Source organism: Panthera leo, chromosome A1, assembly GCF_018350215.1.
Source record: "Panthera leo isolate Ple1 chromosome A1, P.leo_Ple1_pat1.1, whole genome shotgun sequence".
In the NCBI taxonomy this organism is placed as follows: domain Eukaryota; kingdom Metazoa; phylum Chordata; class Mammalia; order Carnivora; family Felidae; genus Panthera; species Panthera leo.
In genome coordinates, this window is record NC_056679.1 from 190,090,852 (window position 1) to 190,105,567 (window position 14,716).

The window sequence follows — 14,716 nt, forward strand, 5'->3', positions numbered from 1 at the left end:
GAGAAAATCCAACTCTGACTCACACTGGGCAGGAGCTGGCTAAACAGGGCCCGGATCTGCTTCTTCCCATTGGTAGTTAACCAGATTCACCCAGCTGAGGCTTGGAAGCAAATGCTTAAACTACATAATCCTAAAGAGCTGTGAAAAGTTAAGATGCGCATTGTTTTCACCCAGCAGTTGCCAACATACTTACCTGAGGCTGCAGATACGTATGTACAAGGATAATAACTGCAACATTTTTTTTTTTCTGATAGAAAAAACTGGAAACCATCCCAACATCCATTAACAGCAAAAGGCTAAATCAATAATAGTATATCTATACGATGCACTTATAAGTACTATGTGGTGGTTAAAAACAAAATGATAGCATTGTAGTACTGTTATGGAAAAGTATCCATAATAGATTTCAAGTTCAAAAAGCCAAACCACAGAGCAATTATCTACCGTATGGTTCCCTTTTGGTTAAAAACATCTAGATCTATACATAATACGTACTTATAAGTATAGTAAAAAGGGCTGTGTGTGTGTATAGTCATAGAGGGAAATTTTTATTTGTTATACTTTTCTGTATTGCTTGTAATAAAAAGATATGCACATAATTAAAAATTTAACCTGGGTTAGAAGACATGAACGAGCCAAGTTTGTAACTTGAACCTTTAGGAATGTGCTTGATAAAATCTAACTACTGAATGAAATTACAAATATATTATGCATTCATATTTAGTCTCATTTAGCAGCCCCAGAACTAGAAAAGGTCAAACACAGCTAAAAATTTTATATTAACTTGTTCTTTCCTAATGTGGCATACTCGCCCAACATGCCCAGACAAGGGGCTATTTGCAAGGCTCACTCTGGCTCCCCTGATGCCCTTCCAGTCACACCCTGGGGGGTTACGGTTTTGAACAATCTGATATAGTTTATCTCAAGCTCCCCTCTCTCAGGCAAAAGCAAACAATGGTGAGCGACTTCCCTGAGCCATTAGCTGCTGTGGGGAGCTGAAGAGCTCTTCTCACATACATGAAGGAAAAGTAATTACCCAGGCAGGCTCTAGAGGTTTCTAAATTGTAATATTTAATTCATGAGATCAGAGCTGCCGAAACCTTGGTTGATGCTGCAGCAAGAACAGCCGGGAAGGTATTTGGGGTCAGAGCAGATCAACAAGCCTTCCCTGGGGAGTTGAAATAGTCCTGGTATTCGTTTACTAGCTAATCTATTCCTCATACTCAGCTCCACCAGGGCACAAGGGACTCCATCAGCTCAGGACCTTTCACCTTCCAGATGCAGACCTCCGCCTTCCCTATGCCTTCAGGGCACACCCACCGAGGGGATCCGGAGTTCTGAACTCCCCGGTGCTCTGGGAGACTGACCTGGTACATGATGGAGGAAGGTGGCGGCTCGATGCATGGCTGCTGGTCAGGGAGGGGCAGCTCTTCCAGCAGGTCCACGTTGGACAGGGCATCTTCCAGGGTGACGTGGGTGGTCATGGCTGCAGTTTGTGTATTCTGCACTGAAGGAAAGGGAGAGAAGATAGGGTGGAGAATGTCAGGAATGTCAGGGGTGCAGGGGTGTCAGGGGTGTCGGAGGTGAGAACAGTCTCACCCGGTTCAGCCTCCTTCCAAAGAACAAAGGGGGTTTATTTACATGCATTGAGACCACTTCCACTTGCTACCTCTTCACAAGGTGCCTGCAACCCGTGCCTGATATTTGAGGATCTCTTTACAGTTTACAGGGTACTTTTTTATGTCTATTGTCTGGACTAAGCCTCACCACAACCCTCTGTGGTCAACATGGCAGGTGGTAAGGCAGCTGCGTGACTGATGAAGAAACAAGACTCAGAGCAACTATATGTAGCACCCACACAACCACGCTAAGGGCAAAGGGCCTCACATAGTGCCTGATGCTAGACGTGGGCCTTGGCCAGCCCCCAGCTCTGGTCTTCGGGAGGATTTGTATCCGTTTCACTCCTAAATAACCACACAGCACAAATACCCATGAGGGAAACAGCCACGATTATCAACCTGAAACCAGGGCCTAGGTTTTACAAGCTCATTAAGCTGGGACTACAAGGATTCAGACTCCAGCAAATTTAACCTTACTTGCAAACACAAAGAGCCATGGTCTTCCTTGGCCTGGGGATGTTTTGTGAGGCACTCCAAACAAAAAGCCCTAAACGGACATTTCCGTGTCTTGGGCCCTGGCAGAGCTCACTGGCTTTGATGAGAGCTTCACAAGGCAGTGCAGCTGATGGGGATCTGAACAACAGTTACCCAACTCGAGCTAACTACTATTTTAAGAACTCAGCACCCAGCAAACAGAATACTCATTTTTTAAAAGCATACGTAAAACACTGATAAAAAAAAGATCATGACTTAGGCCATAAAATAGGTTCTCATGAGTTTCCCCAAACATGATGTCTTAGACGTCACATTCACTAAGTAGAGTGCAATACAATTAGAAATCGATAATGCAAATCATAGCCAAATACCTCCCATACCTATGATAATTTATAAAAACATACTTCCAGGCTACTCATACCTAAAAAGGAATTCAAATAGAACCATACAACATTTAGAATTGAGCATAAATAAATGCCTTAAATGCATTTAGTAGAAAATAAAACAGTGAAACTAAAAGAACCTAATTTTCACTCCAAAATCTAAAGAAAGAATAAAAATCAACCCAAAGAAATGAGAATGCCGGGACCGCTCATTACAAAAGCAGAAATAAAAGAAGCAAAGTACAGAGCAAACCAAAACTGAGTAGACCATATGAATAAAAGTCTAAAGACTGAGTTTACTAAGAAGATTCATATTAATAATGAGCTGACCCTTTAGCACACTTGAAAGGGAAAACAAAGAGAAAGCCCACTGTGTTGATAGGCCTGCAGCCCTCCCTTTCCCTCCCCAGTCCCAGACAAGTGTGAGTGGGGCTTAGTGGCTGGAAGTTCATTAGGAAATGAACTGTCAGAGACCAGGGCGGAAAGGACCACCCACATGACAGGGGGGGCGGTCCAGGGGCTGTGAGATGCTGACCAGCTGCAGAGTGTAACCAAGGGCGTGCTGCCCCACACTGGCGTCTCCTTCAGGCCCACAGCTGGGGGAGCAGGTCAGGGCTGAGCAGCTACACAAGCTTCCATTTCACTGAGTTTTCTAACACACCGCCCTGCCGTGCAGGCTGGCAACAGCGAAGGCCACATCCAGTGAGGGCACAGGGAGCTCAGATGTGACTTCCCCTCTGTCCTCTGGAGGCGCTTGGCCTCATGAGGTTGGTTTCAGGTCCTCTCCATACTTACGCTTCTTCCTATTCTCTCCCCTGAATTCTAAGTGTGGCATCCACAGCAAACCATTTGCCAATCCACATGCAAAAAATTGTCTTCTTTCTTACATTAGTATTTTTTTTTTTAGTTTATTTATTTTGAGAGAGAGAGAGCATGTGTGCCCACGAGAGCACGAGCAGGGGAGACGCAGGGAGAGAAGGAGAGAGAGAGAAATCCCAAGCAGACTATAGAGTAGAGAGTCCAGCATGGGGCTCAAGCTCACGAACCATGAGATCAAGGCCTGAGCTGAAATCTAGAGTCAGACGCTTAACCGACTAAGCCACCCAGGTGCCCCTCTTACATTAGTATTAAGTTCATTTTATAGGAGGGATTAGTAACTTTATAGAGCATAATGATCTACAAGTTCCAAAGCCCTAATAATTCTCTTCACTCAAATAATAATAATAATAATAATAATAATAATAATAATAACAATATTTCTTTAGCCCTTACACTCTGCCAAGCACTCCACTATTTGAATCTTGCATCAACCCTATAAAAGTAGGTGCTATGATTATTCCCATTTTACAGAAGAGTCAAAAGAAGCTCAGAATTTAAGTAATTTCACAAGGTCAAGTGCTGGTGAGTGTGGAGCTGGGGTTGGAACCCAGGTTTCTCCAGCTCCAGATTTTGTGCTGCCTTCCAAGCGCTCAGACTTAACATTGCAAGGCTACTCATCCTGATGAAAATCGATCTCACACCGGCCTCTGTGCTCGATCTTTTCAAACACTATGCCTCAATGGTTCTGGATTCTGCTTGTGCCAAAGAACCGAAGGAACAGCTTCTTAATAATAAAATGCCTGGGCTCCATCCCTAGGACCTGAAAGATGGTATTAAAAAAAAAAATAGCCCTATCTTATAGTAAGAGAAGTCCAGACTACATGGAGATACCGTATCTCACTGACAGATTTGGCAAAACCCAGTAAGTCTGACGACATATACTTGTTGACATGTACTTCTGTAAAATGGCACAAGGAAGGAAATCTGGCAATATCTAACAAACTTATATGAGCATTTTATTCTTTGACCAGCAATCCCACTTCTAGGAAACTATCCCAAAGACACTTTGATAAAAGCGCAAAAAGGCATATGCACAAGGCTATTCACTGCAAAACTGCCTGTAATAGCAAAAGACTGGAAAATGAAAATGTCCCTCAACAGAAGACTGTCTGAACAGACTATGATACAGTCACACAGTGAGGTACTAGGCAACAGTAAAAGGAATGAGGAATCTATCTTACCCACAACTGTGGGGTCATCTCCAGGATATGGTGTATACAGTATACTGTCATTTATATAAGAAATCAGTGATGCATATACACACACAAATATTAAACAAACAAACAATGGAAGGATAAACCATCTGATTTTAAAAAGTGGCTACCTATGGGGAAGAGCGATAAGCAGGAACATGGTTAAGAAGTTGGGGATAGAGGCTAGAATTCTTTGAATATACCTTGTTTTGTAGATTTGACTGTGAAACCATACATTTTATATAATTTAAAATAAAATTTAAATTTAAAAAGCAACTGCCACCCCACGCCAAAGTAAAATAAAACAAATGAAGGTATATTTATATTAGTTGTTGCCATAACTATACAGAAAGGACCTATTCCAAGTGATTTTAAAAATTCAGAAATTTGAGCCTACATTTCTGGTAGGAGATACTCTAAAAACAATGAAGTGTTGTAAAAAATATCTCGAGCTTTTTTCCACTAATTATACTGGTGTGCTGTTGCAGTGAGAATGTCCGAATGCAGTGTGAGGTAAAATAAATTAGTAATTATGGAATGCTCTATCATCCCTGGTGGTGTTGAGAACTGGCATTCCTGATGTGAGAGAAAGAGATATAAGACCACGTAAACCAAATAGTCCTGAATATGAATTCGAGGTTATCAATAAGAAGTCATCACGTGTTTTAACTTTAAATAGACATACATATGTCTGTCTGTATGTATGTGTATGTGTGTTTATTTCCTAGTTCTGTGCCCCAAAAAGACAAAGACACAATGACCAACCCATGAGCAATGAGCAACTTGAGTGCCAGGCTGTGGTCTGCAAATACCATTTCCTGCTAAAAACATCAATGCTCCTTGGAGAAACAGCTCAGTCCAGGTCTGGGACAGGAAATGTGTAAGAAAGGCTTAGAACAAGTTGTCGCAGCAGAAAGCAAGGAAGCAGCTCTCTATCTATGCCTATGTCTGAGGGACCCAGGAGCCAACCTGAGGCAGCTTCTGCTGGCCGAGGATGGGACACTGTGCATCAGTTAGCATAACTCAATGCACCTGAAGCAGTGTCAAATATGTCTAAATCCATGAGATCCTAAAGATACCTAATAACATCTTGGTTTTTATTACTTTGTTATTGTTGGAAGATGCCAGTGAACCAAACTTTGTGTTGAAAGTAGGTAAATAAAAGGAAAAAGGCAAGTATTTAATGTGCTTTTCCTATACAAACCGACCACTGGATAACCAAATTGCAGCCCCTAAAATGGAGAGAGGCACTGATTGATCATAAACTGCTAACATCACTAAATTAAAAGACAATGAGACATTAGGTGCCTCCTGACGGAAAACCATACCATCATCTTATGAAAAACGCTGGACCCAAAGTGAAACGCTGGAGTCTAATCAAGCCTTTGACACTCATTCACAAGAAATGTATAGGACAGAAAAACATCTTAGAATATCACTACATTGATATATCACCACAGTGATATAAATAGTAAAATACAATCTATGGGAAACTCTGCAGGACAAATGACTCAGTGTCTTCAGCAAATAAATTCCATGGGGGGAAAAAAAGACATGGAAGGGAAGCTATAGCCCATTATCAGACTATCGCAGTGTGTCTGTCACCTTATTTGGATCCTCTTTCAAACAATCCACCATAAGAAAACCATTTCTGAGGGAATTAGAAAATTTACTAGTAACTGGGCATCTGATAACATTAAGGAAATAGTGTTATTATTTTTGAGATATAACATCAAGGTTGTATTTGAAAAGAGTTATTGCCTAGAAATGCCTACTAAAATACGGATAAAATGATACAGGGGTTTGCTTCCAAATAATACTAGAGGAGGAGGACGTGAGTAACAACAGAAGAAACAAAACTGGCCGTGAGTGAATAATTGGTAATGCTATGTGATGCTTACACAGGGATTTATGATATTTTTGTATCCAATTTTACAGAAGTTTGAAATTTTTCACGGAAACTTCAGGCTCAGTGTATATACACTACCAGCTCTCATCCATCGTCTCTTCTTTCACCTTCCCTGACTCCTACTTGCCATGGTCTTTCCCTTCGTCTTTCTCATGCAACCTGCATTTCTTCTGGACTCTTCACAGGCTTCACAATAACTCACCTACCAGAATAATCCCTAAGGCTTTCCCTTTAACACAGTAAGATGCCTGCACTTCCCTTGAAGAGAATCAGCAAATGACCAGCCTACAAGCCAGTGAATTAGGAGTCTTTATTTCAGTTAATGCAACCTTTCTTTTCTCCTTCTAAATGAAACTTCTCTACTGGATTCCTGGGTTTGTTTGCAGATCATTCACTGCCCAAGGGAGGAGGAAATCAGACATTTTCTTTTAAATGTTTATTATTTTTGAGAGAAAGAGAGCGAGCACGAGTCTGGGAGGGACAGAGAGAGAGGGAGACAGATTCTGAAGCAGGTTTCAGGCTCTGAGCTGTCAACACACAGCCCGATGTGGGGCTTGAACCCACGAACCGTGAGATCATGACCTGACCTGAAGTTGGATGCTCAACCCACTGAACCAGCCAGGCACCCCGGAAATCAGACATTTTGAACTCAACCGCTATAAGTCACTGCCAACTCCATCCACATCAGTCAGAAAGAAAAAAACATTCTTGAGGTGCCTGGGTGGCTCAGTTGGTGGAACATCCAACTTCAGCTCAGGTCATGATCCCAAAGTTTGTGAGTTTGAGCTCCATGTCGGGTTCTGTGCTGACAGCCAGGAGCTTAAGCTTGCTTCAGATTCTGTGTCTCCCTCTCTCTCTCTCTCTTCCCCTCCCTGGCTCATGCCCTGACTCTATCTCTCAAAAATAAATAAACATTAAAAAAAAAAAAAAGAAAGAGGAAACATTCTGGAAATTTTAACATGTACACATGAAAATAAGTACTTGTTTTCTGGCTCAAGTGTCCTGCCTATTATGCAATCTTCTCAGTGAGAATAATTCTTCATAGTCAGTCAATGAACATGTGACTCTTTTGCTACTTTGGAAGAGAAATTAATAAAAATACTTAAAAATTAACTGCGTTCTGGGAGCATCACTTACCACACACAGCTACCACCTCCCAGGGTGGGGTATTCATGGCAGATTTAAACTCAGCATCTTTCTAACAAGCTCAAACACAGTGGCCTGGTTTCACCGAGAAGTAAGAACACTGGTCTCACGGGCCATCTGCTTCTGAGAAGGGCTTTGGGGGCACCAGGGCTGGGATGACCGATGGACGCCGGGCAGGAGGGGTGGGCGAAGGCCGAGTGGGTGCCAGGAGAACCTGGCTTTGGGAATGCAGGTTCTGACTAACCACACCCTAAACCCTGCTACTCTGTAAGCGAAAGAGTTGCACTGTCATTTTCTATTTGACTTTCTGGAAGGGAAAGGAAAACATAGGAAGATATTTTTACTGAAGCGGAATACCAGGCTAAGTATAGCAGTTGCGCTTGAGCTGCGGGTTCAAATCCATCATCTGCCATTTACTAGCTATATGACCATAAGCATATTACTTAACCTCTCAAGCCTCGGTTTCCTTACCTGTAAAAGGGTGATACTTAACAACGGTCCCTGCCCTCAGTGACTTACTCTGAGGGTTATATAACATTACAGGATGTGGAATGCTGCCCAAAGCAGGCACAGAGTAAATGTCAGCAGGTGGGTGGCCTCTTTTTAAACAGAGTGAATGGATGGATCAAATTTTGCAACAATTCTGTAAGAAAAGAGGGCATTATTATTATCTCCACTCCCAACATCGCAACTCTATAGGTCTTTCATACTGATTTCCTCAGTCACAACTACCCTGCAGTTTCGAGAGGACAGGTGTTGCTTTTGCTGTTTTTCTAAGGAGGGCCCAGTGTTACTGAGAAGCGAAAACGGTCTTTCAAGGTCATGTGGTCAGCTGGTGGCTGAGCTAGAGCAGAAGGGGATATCTTGACTCCCAGTTCTGTGCCCTTTCTTCTAGACCACACCTACTTTTGTGCCTTTATAAAAGGCATACCAAGGACTTTCCTTTGGCTGCAGTTTGGCTGCTTTTTCTCTGCTCAAGAAGAACAAGATTCTGCCAACCCAGAAAGATTAGGGAACTGTCACCTTTGGGTCTCATAAATATCAAAAGGCCAGGAAATATTTTCCCTGAAAATCTATCCAGTTAGAAAGCAAACAACACAGGGGTGCCTGGGTGGCTCAGTCGGTTGAGTGTCCGACTTCAGCTCAGGTCATGATCTCGCAGTCTGTGAGTTCCAGCCCCGCATCGGGCTCTGCACTGACAGCTCAGAGCCTGGAGCCTGCTCTGGATTCTGTGTCTCCCTCTCTCTCTGCCCTTCCCCCACTCACGCTCTGTCTCTCTCCCTCTCTCAAAAATAAATAAACATTAAAAAAATTTTTAAAAAAGAAAGCAAACAATACATAATTTCAAAGAATTATAAATATATGTATATTTATATTTAGATATTATATAAGTAAATATGTAAATAAATATAAAAATATAAAAAGGAGGCTTAGACTGTCCCCCTTAAAAAATATATTCTTGAGCAGCATTTCACGGAGCAAGGAAAAATTCAAAGAAGGAATCTGGAGTGTAGCCTGCTCTTCCATCATGAGTGTATGCTAAGTGTGTTGGGGACTGTGTGGGGCACCCAAGTTTGCTGTGACAGGATGTGGCTCCACAGGTCAGTATTTCCCCTGCGGCTGAGACCCTTTCACAGGCCAGAGTCAGCTTCTTCACAGGTGTGGGGGCCAAGCAGGGACACAGTCACCTGTGCACACTTTACAGGATTTCCATAGATGGCACCAAAATGGACTGTGTGGCTTATCCTGAACAGGCTGGAAGGGAAGAGTTTTAGAAGAACACTGCACTTATCCAGTGGTCAAACCTTGTGGCTCCAACCCCCGTCACAGCACTTTTAGTGTATTGCCTGTGGATAAAATAAAGCCATGAGCGAGGCCACAATGCTGAGAGCAAGAAGCCTCACAGTGGTAGAGGGAAGGGAGAGGCAGAGCTATGCAGGATGGGGAGGGACCACACAGGTGTGGGAATCTGGGCCACATACAGAAGCAAAACTCACTCTATATACTTTTTAAATTTTTTTAAATGTTTATTTTTGACAGAGACAGAGACAGAATGCAAGTGGGTTAGGGGCAGAGAGAGAGAGAGAGAGAGAGAGACAGACAGACAGAATCCAAAGCAGGCTCCAAGCTCTGAGCTGTCAGCACAGAGCCTGATGCGGGGCTGGAACTCACGAGCTGTGAGATCATGACCTGAGCGGAAGTTGGTCACTGAACCGACTGAGTCACCCAGGCGCCCCAGAACTCTATATATTTCAATAGCCTATAGAAGCATCATCAATATCACAGTACACAGAAGTCACCAAATACCTCATACACTGCCAGAATGATCCTAGTGCTGGAGGAGACTGAAAGGAATGGTTACCTCCTTAAGGGGCCTTTCTGACTCTCCTACCCCCTATCGGAATTCACTTTCTCCTTTGGCCCTCATTAAACCCAGCGTGTCCCTACTTTCAGGGCATCCATAATGCTTTATTACACATTTTATCACATTTTCTCTCCTTGCCCTAAATGAAAAATTCCCCGAGGGCAGGAGCTGTGTCTAACTCACACCCAGCTTCCCAGTACAGTATGAAGCACACCCTTGCAGCTACATAAAGATTTATTCAATGAGTAGATTGGCCATTGAGCCCAAAACATCAAGAATTGCATTGCTATGTCCAAGATACCAGGATTTTAAAAGTGGGGGAGCAGAAAAAGGAATATAAATAGGAAAAAAAACCTGTTTATATTTTAGAAAGAACTCCATTTTGATGGTTCAAATATTTAACATTTGAGCACTTAAAGTGAAAAGCTTCAATATTTTGTAAACACTTATCTATGAAATTAACTCTCTTCCTTCTATCACCATATGACCTTGATTTCATTCACCCTTCAAGGTCTCTCCCTCTACCACATGATTATTCCTTCCTTCCCTGGAACTCCCAGGACTTCTTAAGCGTTGGTGAGGTGGTGAAATCCGAACCCTCATACATTGCTGGTAGGAATATAAACTAGTGCAGCACTTGGGAAACAGTGTGGCAGTTCCTCAAATTTTAAAACCTAGAGTAGCCATGTGACCCAACAATTCCACTCCTAGGTACATCAGCAGTACCTCCCTTGTGATGCTTTCTGCCTGAGAAGGGTCACGAGTACAGATACTTCCTCTTCCCATGTCAGGGCAACTGTTACTAATTGATAATGTCTTTATTTCTCAGAGTTCACAGGCAGCCTCAGAATCCTTCTCATGAAATACAGAACTCCAGGGGGCCAGTAGCAACCAATCTGTGTTCACCCATGAGAGAAAACATATATGCCCTCCCTAGGGTGGAATGATGCATGCATGTGTAAGCTTCATGAGGTTAGAGACCATTTCTCACCCATCTCTGAAAACCTCAGAGACCTTAGCAGAGTGCTGAAGACAGATTAAGCACTGAGGAATTATGGGATGAGAGAATGCATGAGCATACCTGAATCCCCTGACAACACTGGCAAAATGACATGACCTGAATTGGCCATATCTTCATTTCTAGTTTTCCCATTCCTTCTCCTTCCCTACTGATAACACAGATAATTTAAATGGAATATGCAGTCATGCCCTATATAAGCCTGTACAATTATTTACTTAATATTTTTTTAAAAAGACTTTTCACTTTTACTCTATATATCAGAAGGAAGCTCATATTACAACCACTAATAGAGAACCAGTATCACTTGCCATAAACAGAGGGAAACTAAAAACAATGAAAACAACGGATGTCATCTGGAAATCATCTCATGTCCAGCATCGATAACGTTCGTGAGAGGTGGTTTATCACGTGAGAGTGGGATGGTGAACTGGTTAGAATCCTGTCTGCCACTATTGGCTGTGTGATTTTGGGAAGATGACAGCACATTTCTGAGCCTCATCTTCTTCACCTCTGATACGAGGAATAATAACAGTTCCTACCTCATAGACTTTGAAAAACAAAAGCACAATAATCCATGTAAACAGCTTGGTAAGGTAGAGAGTGTTCAATAAAAGTTTCCCAACAAAACCAAATCCAGCAACATAGAAAAAAGATTATGTATCATGACAAAGTGAGACTTATCCCAGGAATGGAAGACTGGTTTAACACCAACATCCCCAAATCAATTAATGTGGGGCACCTGGGTGGCTCCGTCGGTTAAATGTCGGACTTCGGCTCAGGTCATGATCTCACAGTCCGTGGGTTCCAGCCCTCCATTGGGCTCTGTGCTGTCAGCTCAAAACCTGGAACCTGCTTCAGATTCTGTGTCTCTCTCTGCCCCTCCCCCACTCACGCTGTGTGTGTGTGTGTGTGTCACTCTCTCTCAAAAATGAATAAACATTTAAAAAATAAATTAATGTGATAAGCCATATCATGGAATAAAGGACAAGTCCCACAGGATCACCTCAGTACATGCAGAAAAAGCATTTGACAAAAATCTCATACTCTTTCACAACAAAAACATTCAACAGACTAGGAACAGAAGGGAACTTCCTCAACGAGATAACGGACAGCTCAAAAAATCCCATGGCTAATATCAGACTTAATGGTAAAAGACTGAATACTTTCCCCCCGAAAATTAGGAAGAAGACAAGGATGTCTACTCTCTCCATTTCTATTCAACATTGTACTAGAGGTCCTAGCCAGGGTAATTTGGCAAATTCTACATACAAAATCCACTAAAAAACGATTACAATGAATAAACATGTTCAGCAAGGTTGCGAGACACAGGATCAACACACAAACATCAATTATATCTCTATACATTAGCAATGCACAATCAAAAAAATGAAATAAAAAATAATTCTATTTACAACAGCATCAAAAATAATATAATATTTAGGAATAACTTTAGCAAAATAGAAGTGTAAAATGTATACTCTGAAAACTGTAAAACATTGTCACAAAAATTAAAGACCCAAATAAATGGAAAGATCTCTCATCTTCACAGATTGAAAGACTTAATATTGTTAAGATGGCAATCTTCCCTGAATTGATACAGATCTAATGTAATCCCGATCAAAATCCCAGCTGGTGTCTGGGAAGAAACTGACAAGCTGATTCTAAAATTCATACAGAAATTCAAAACATCCCTAAAAAAGAACAAAACCAGGGACACACATTTCCCAATTTCAAAACTTACTACAAAGCTACAGTAATAATTAAAACAGTATGGTAGTGGTATCAAGATATGGAACAGAATTGAAAATCTAAAAATAAACTCACATTTATGGTCAATTGATTTTTAAAAATTTTTTTTTAACGTTTATTTATTTGTGACACAGAGAGAGACACAGCATGAACAGGGGAGGGGCAGAGAGGGAGGGAGACACAGAATCTGAAACGGGCTCCAGGCTCTGAGCTGTCAGCACAGAGCCCGACGAGGGGCTCGAACTCACGGACCATGAGATCATGACCTGAGCTGAAGTTGGACGCTTAACCGACTGAGCTACCCAGGCGCCCCGGTCAATTGATTTTTGATAAGGGCACCAAGACAATTCAAGGGGGAAAGGATACGCTTTTCAACAAATGGTGCTGGACAACTGGGTATCCACATGCAAAAGAATGAAGGTAGACTTTGACCTCATACCACACAACAAATTAACTCAAAATGGACCAAAGACCTAAATGCAACAGCTACAACAATAAAACTCTTAGAAGAAAACACAAGAGTAAATCTTTGTGACTTTGGAATACATAATGACATCAAAAGGACAAGCAGTGAAAGAAAAAATAGATAAACATATATTTGATTTTATTAGCTATTAATAGACACTATCAAAATTAAATGTAAAACTTTTGTTACTTCAAAAAACAGCATCAAGAAAGTAAAAGACAACCCACAGGATGGGAGAGACTATCTGGAAGTCATATACCTGTTATATGTGTAGAGGATATAAAGAACTTTTAAAATTCAATAATAGAAAAGCAACCCAAATGGGCAAAGGATAGACTCCAAAAAAGCCATACAAATGGACAAAAAGCACATAAAAATTTATTAATATCTTTAGCCATTGAGGAAATTCAAATCATAATCACAGTGAATTATCACTTCACATCCACTGGAATAGCTACAATCAAGAAGACAGATAATAACAAATATTGCTGAGGATGTGAAATTGGAACCCCCCTATTTTGCTGCTAGGAATATAAAATAGTGCAGTAACTTTGGGAAATAGTCTGGCAGTCCCTACAAGTTATAAATATAGAGTTACCATAAGATTAAGCAATCCCATGCCTAGGTATAAGCCCAAGAATTGAAAACATACATCCACACAAAAACCTGTATATGAATGTTCACTGCACCATTATTTGTAACAGCCCCAGAGTGGAAAAAACTCAGATGTCCATCAACCGATGAGTAGATAAATAAAATATGGTATATCCACCCTATGGAATATTATTCAGCTGCAAAAAGGAATGGGGTCTAAAGGCATGGGCTACAACATGGATGGATTTTGAAAATCTGCTAAGTGAAAGAAGCATAATATGCTTTTTAAGGAAATGTCCAGGGTAGGCAAATCAACAGAGACACTAAGTAATTAGCGGTTGCCTGGGCTTAGGGTGGAGACTGGAGGAAGTAGGTGGTGCTGCTGATGGCCATGAGGTCTCTTCTTTCTGGGGTGATGAAAATGTTATAAAATTGATCAGGATGATGGTTGCATAACTCTGTGAATATACTAAAAATTACTGAACTGTATGTTTCACATGGGTGAACTGCAGAACATGTGAATAATTCAAGCCGTTACAAAAAAAGTGTTAGTATTTGCATGAGTGCTTGGGGAAACATTGGCTGTAACATAAGCAGGAGTGGTACAAAGAGAGAGGGAGGCGGGGTAGGAGCTTGGGGAGTCTGGGAACTATGGTGCGCCTGACAAGCAGAGACTGTGTTGAATAGAAATCACCAGAAGAGGTGGGAGAGAAACAGAAAGCAATGGACACACCCACAGTACCCCACGGAGCAGCCCCTAGACCGCAGGATGAGCTGGACCACCCAAACCAGCACCTGCTCCCAAGCCTTCCACCCCAACCCTGTTTCTGTTACACTGCCAGATATCTGTCAGGTCCTGGCTGCCACACCCCGGAGGAGAGACTGCTCAGACAGGAA

At 41.8% G+C, this 14,716-nt stretch overlaps 1 protein-coding gene across 6 annotated transcripts in view; it reads right to left on the reverse strand.

The window, feature by feature from the left end:
• Window positions 1-14,716, reverse strand: part of CYFIP2 (cytoplasmic FMR1 interacting protein 2) — a 128,904-nt gene that overhangs the window by 106,502 nt on the left and 7,686 nt on the right. For 2 of the 6 annotated variants that reach the window (XM_042948343.1, XM_042948358.1), the window contains exon 2: window positions 1,368-1,507. In XM_042948343.1, coding sequence (XP_042804277.1) covers window positions 1,368-1,484 — 117 coding nt within the window. In that variant the 5' untranslated portion in view covers window positions 1,485-1,507. Of the gene's footprint in view, window positions 1-1,367; window positions 1,508-8,095; window positions 8,268-10,492; window positions 11,738-14,716 lie in introns of those variants that run through there. The other 4 variants (XM_042948337.1, XM_042948357.1, XM_042948335.1 and 1 more) reach the window with 4 other exon arrangements.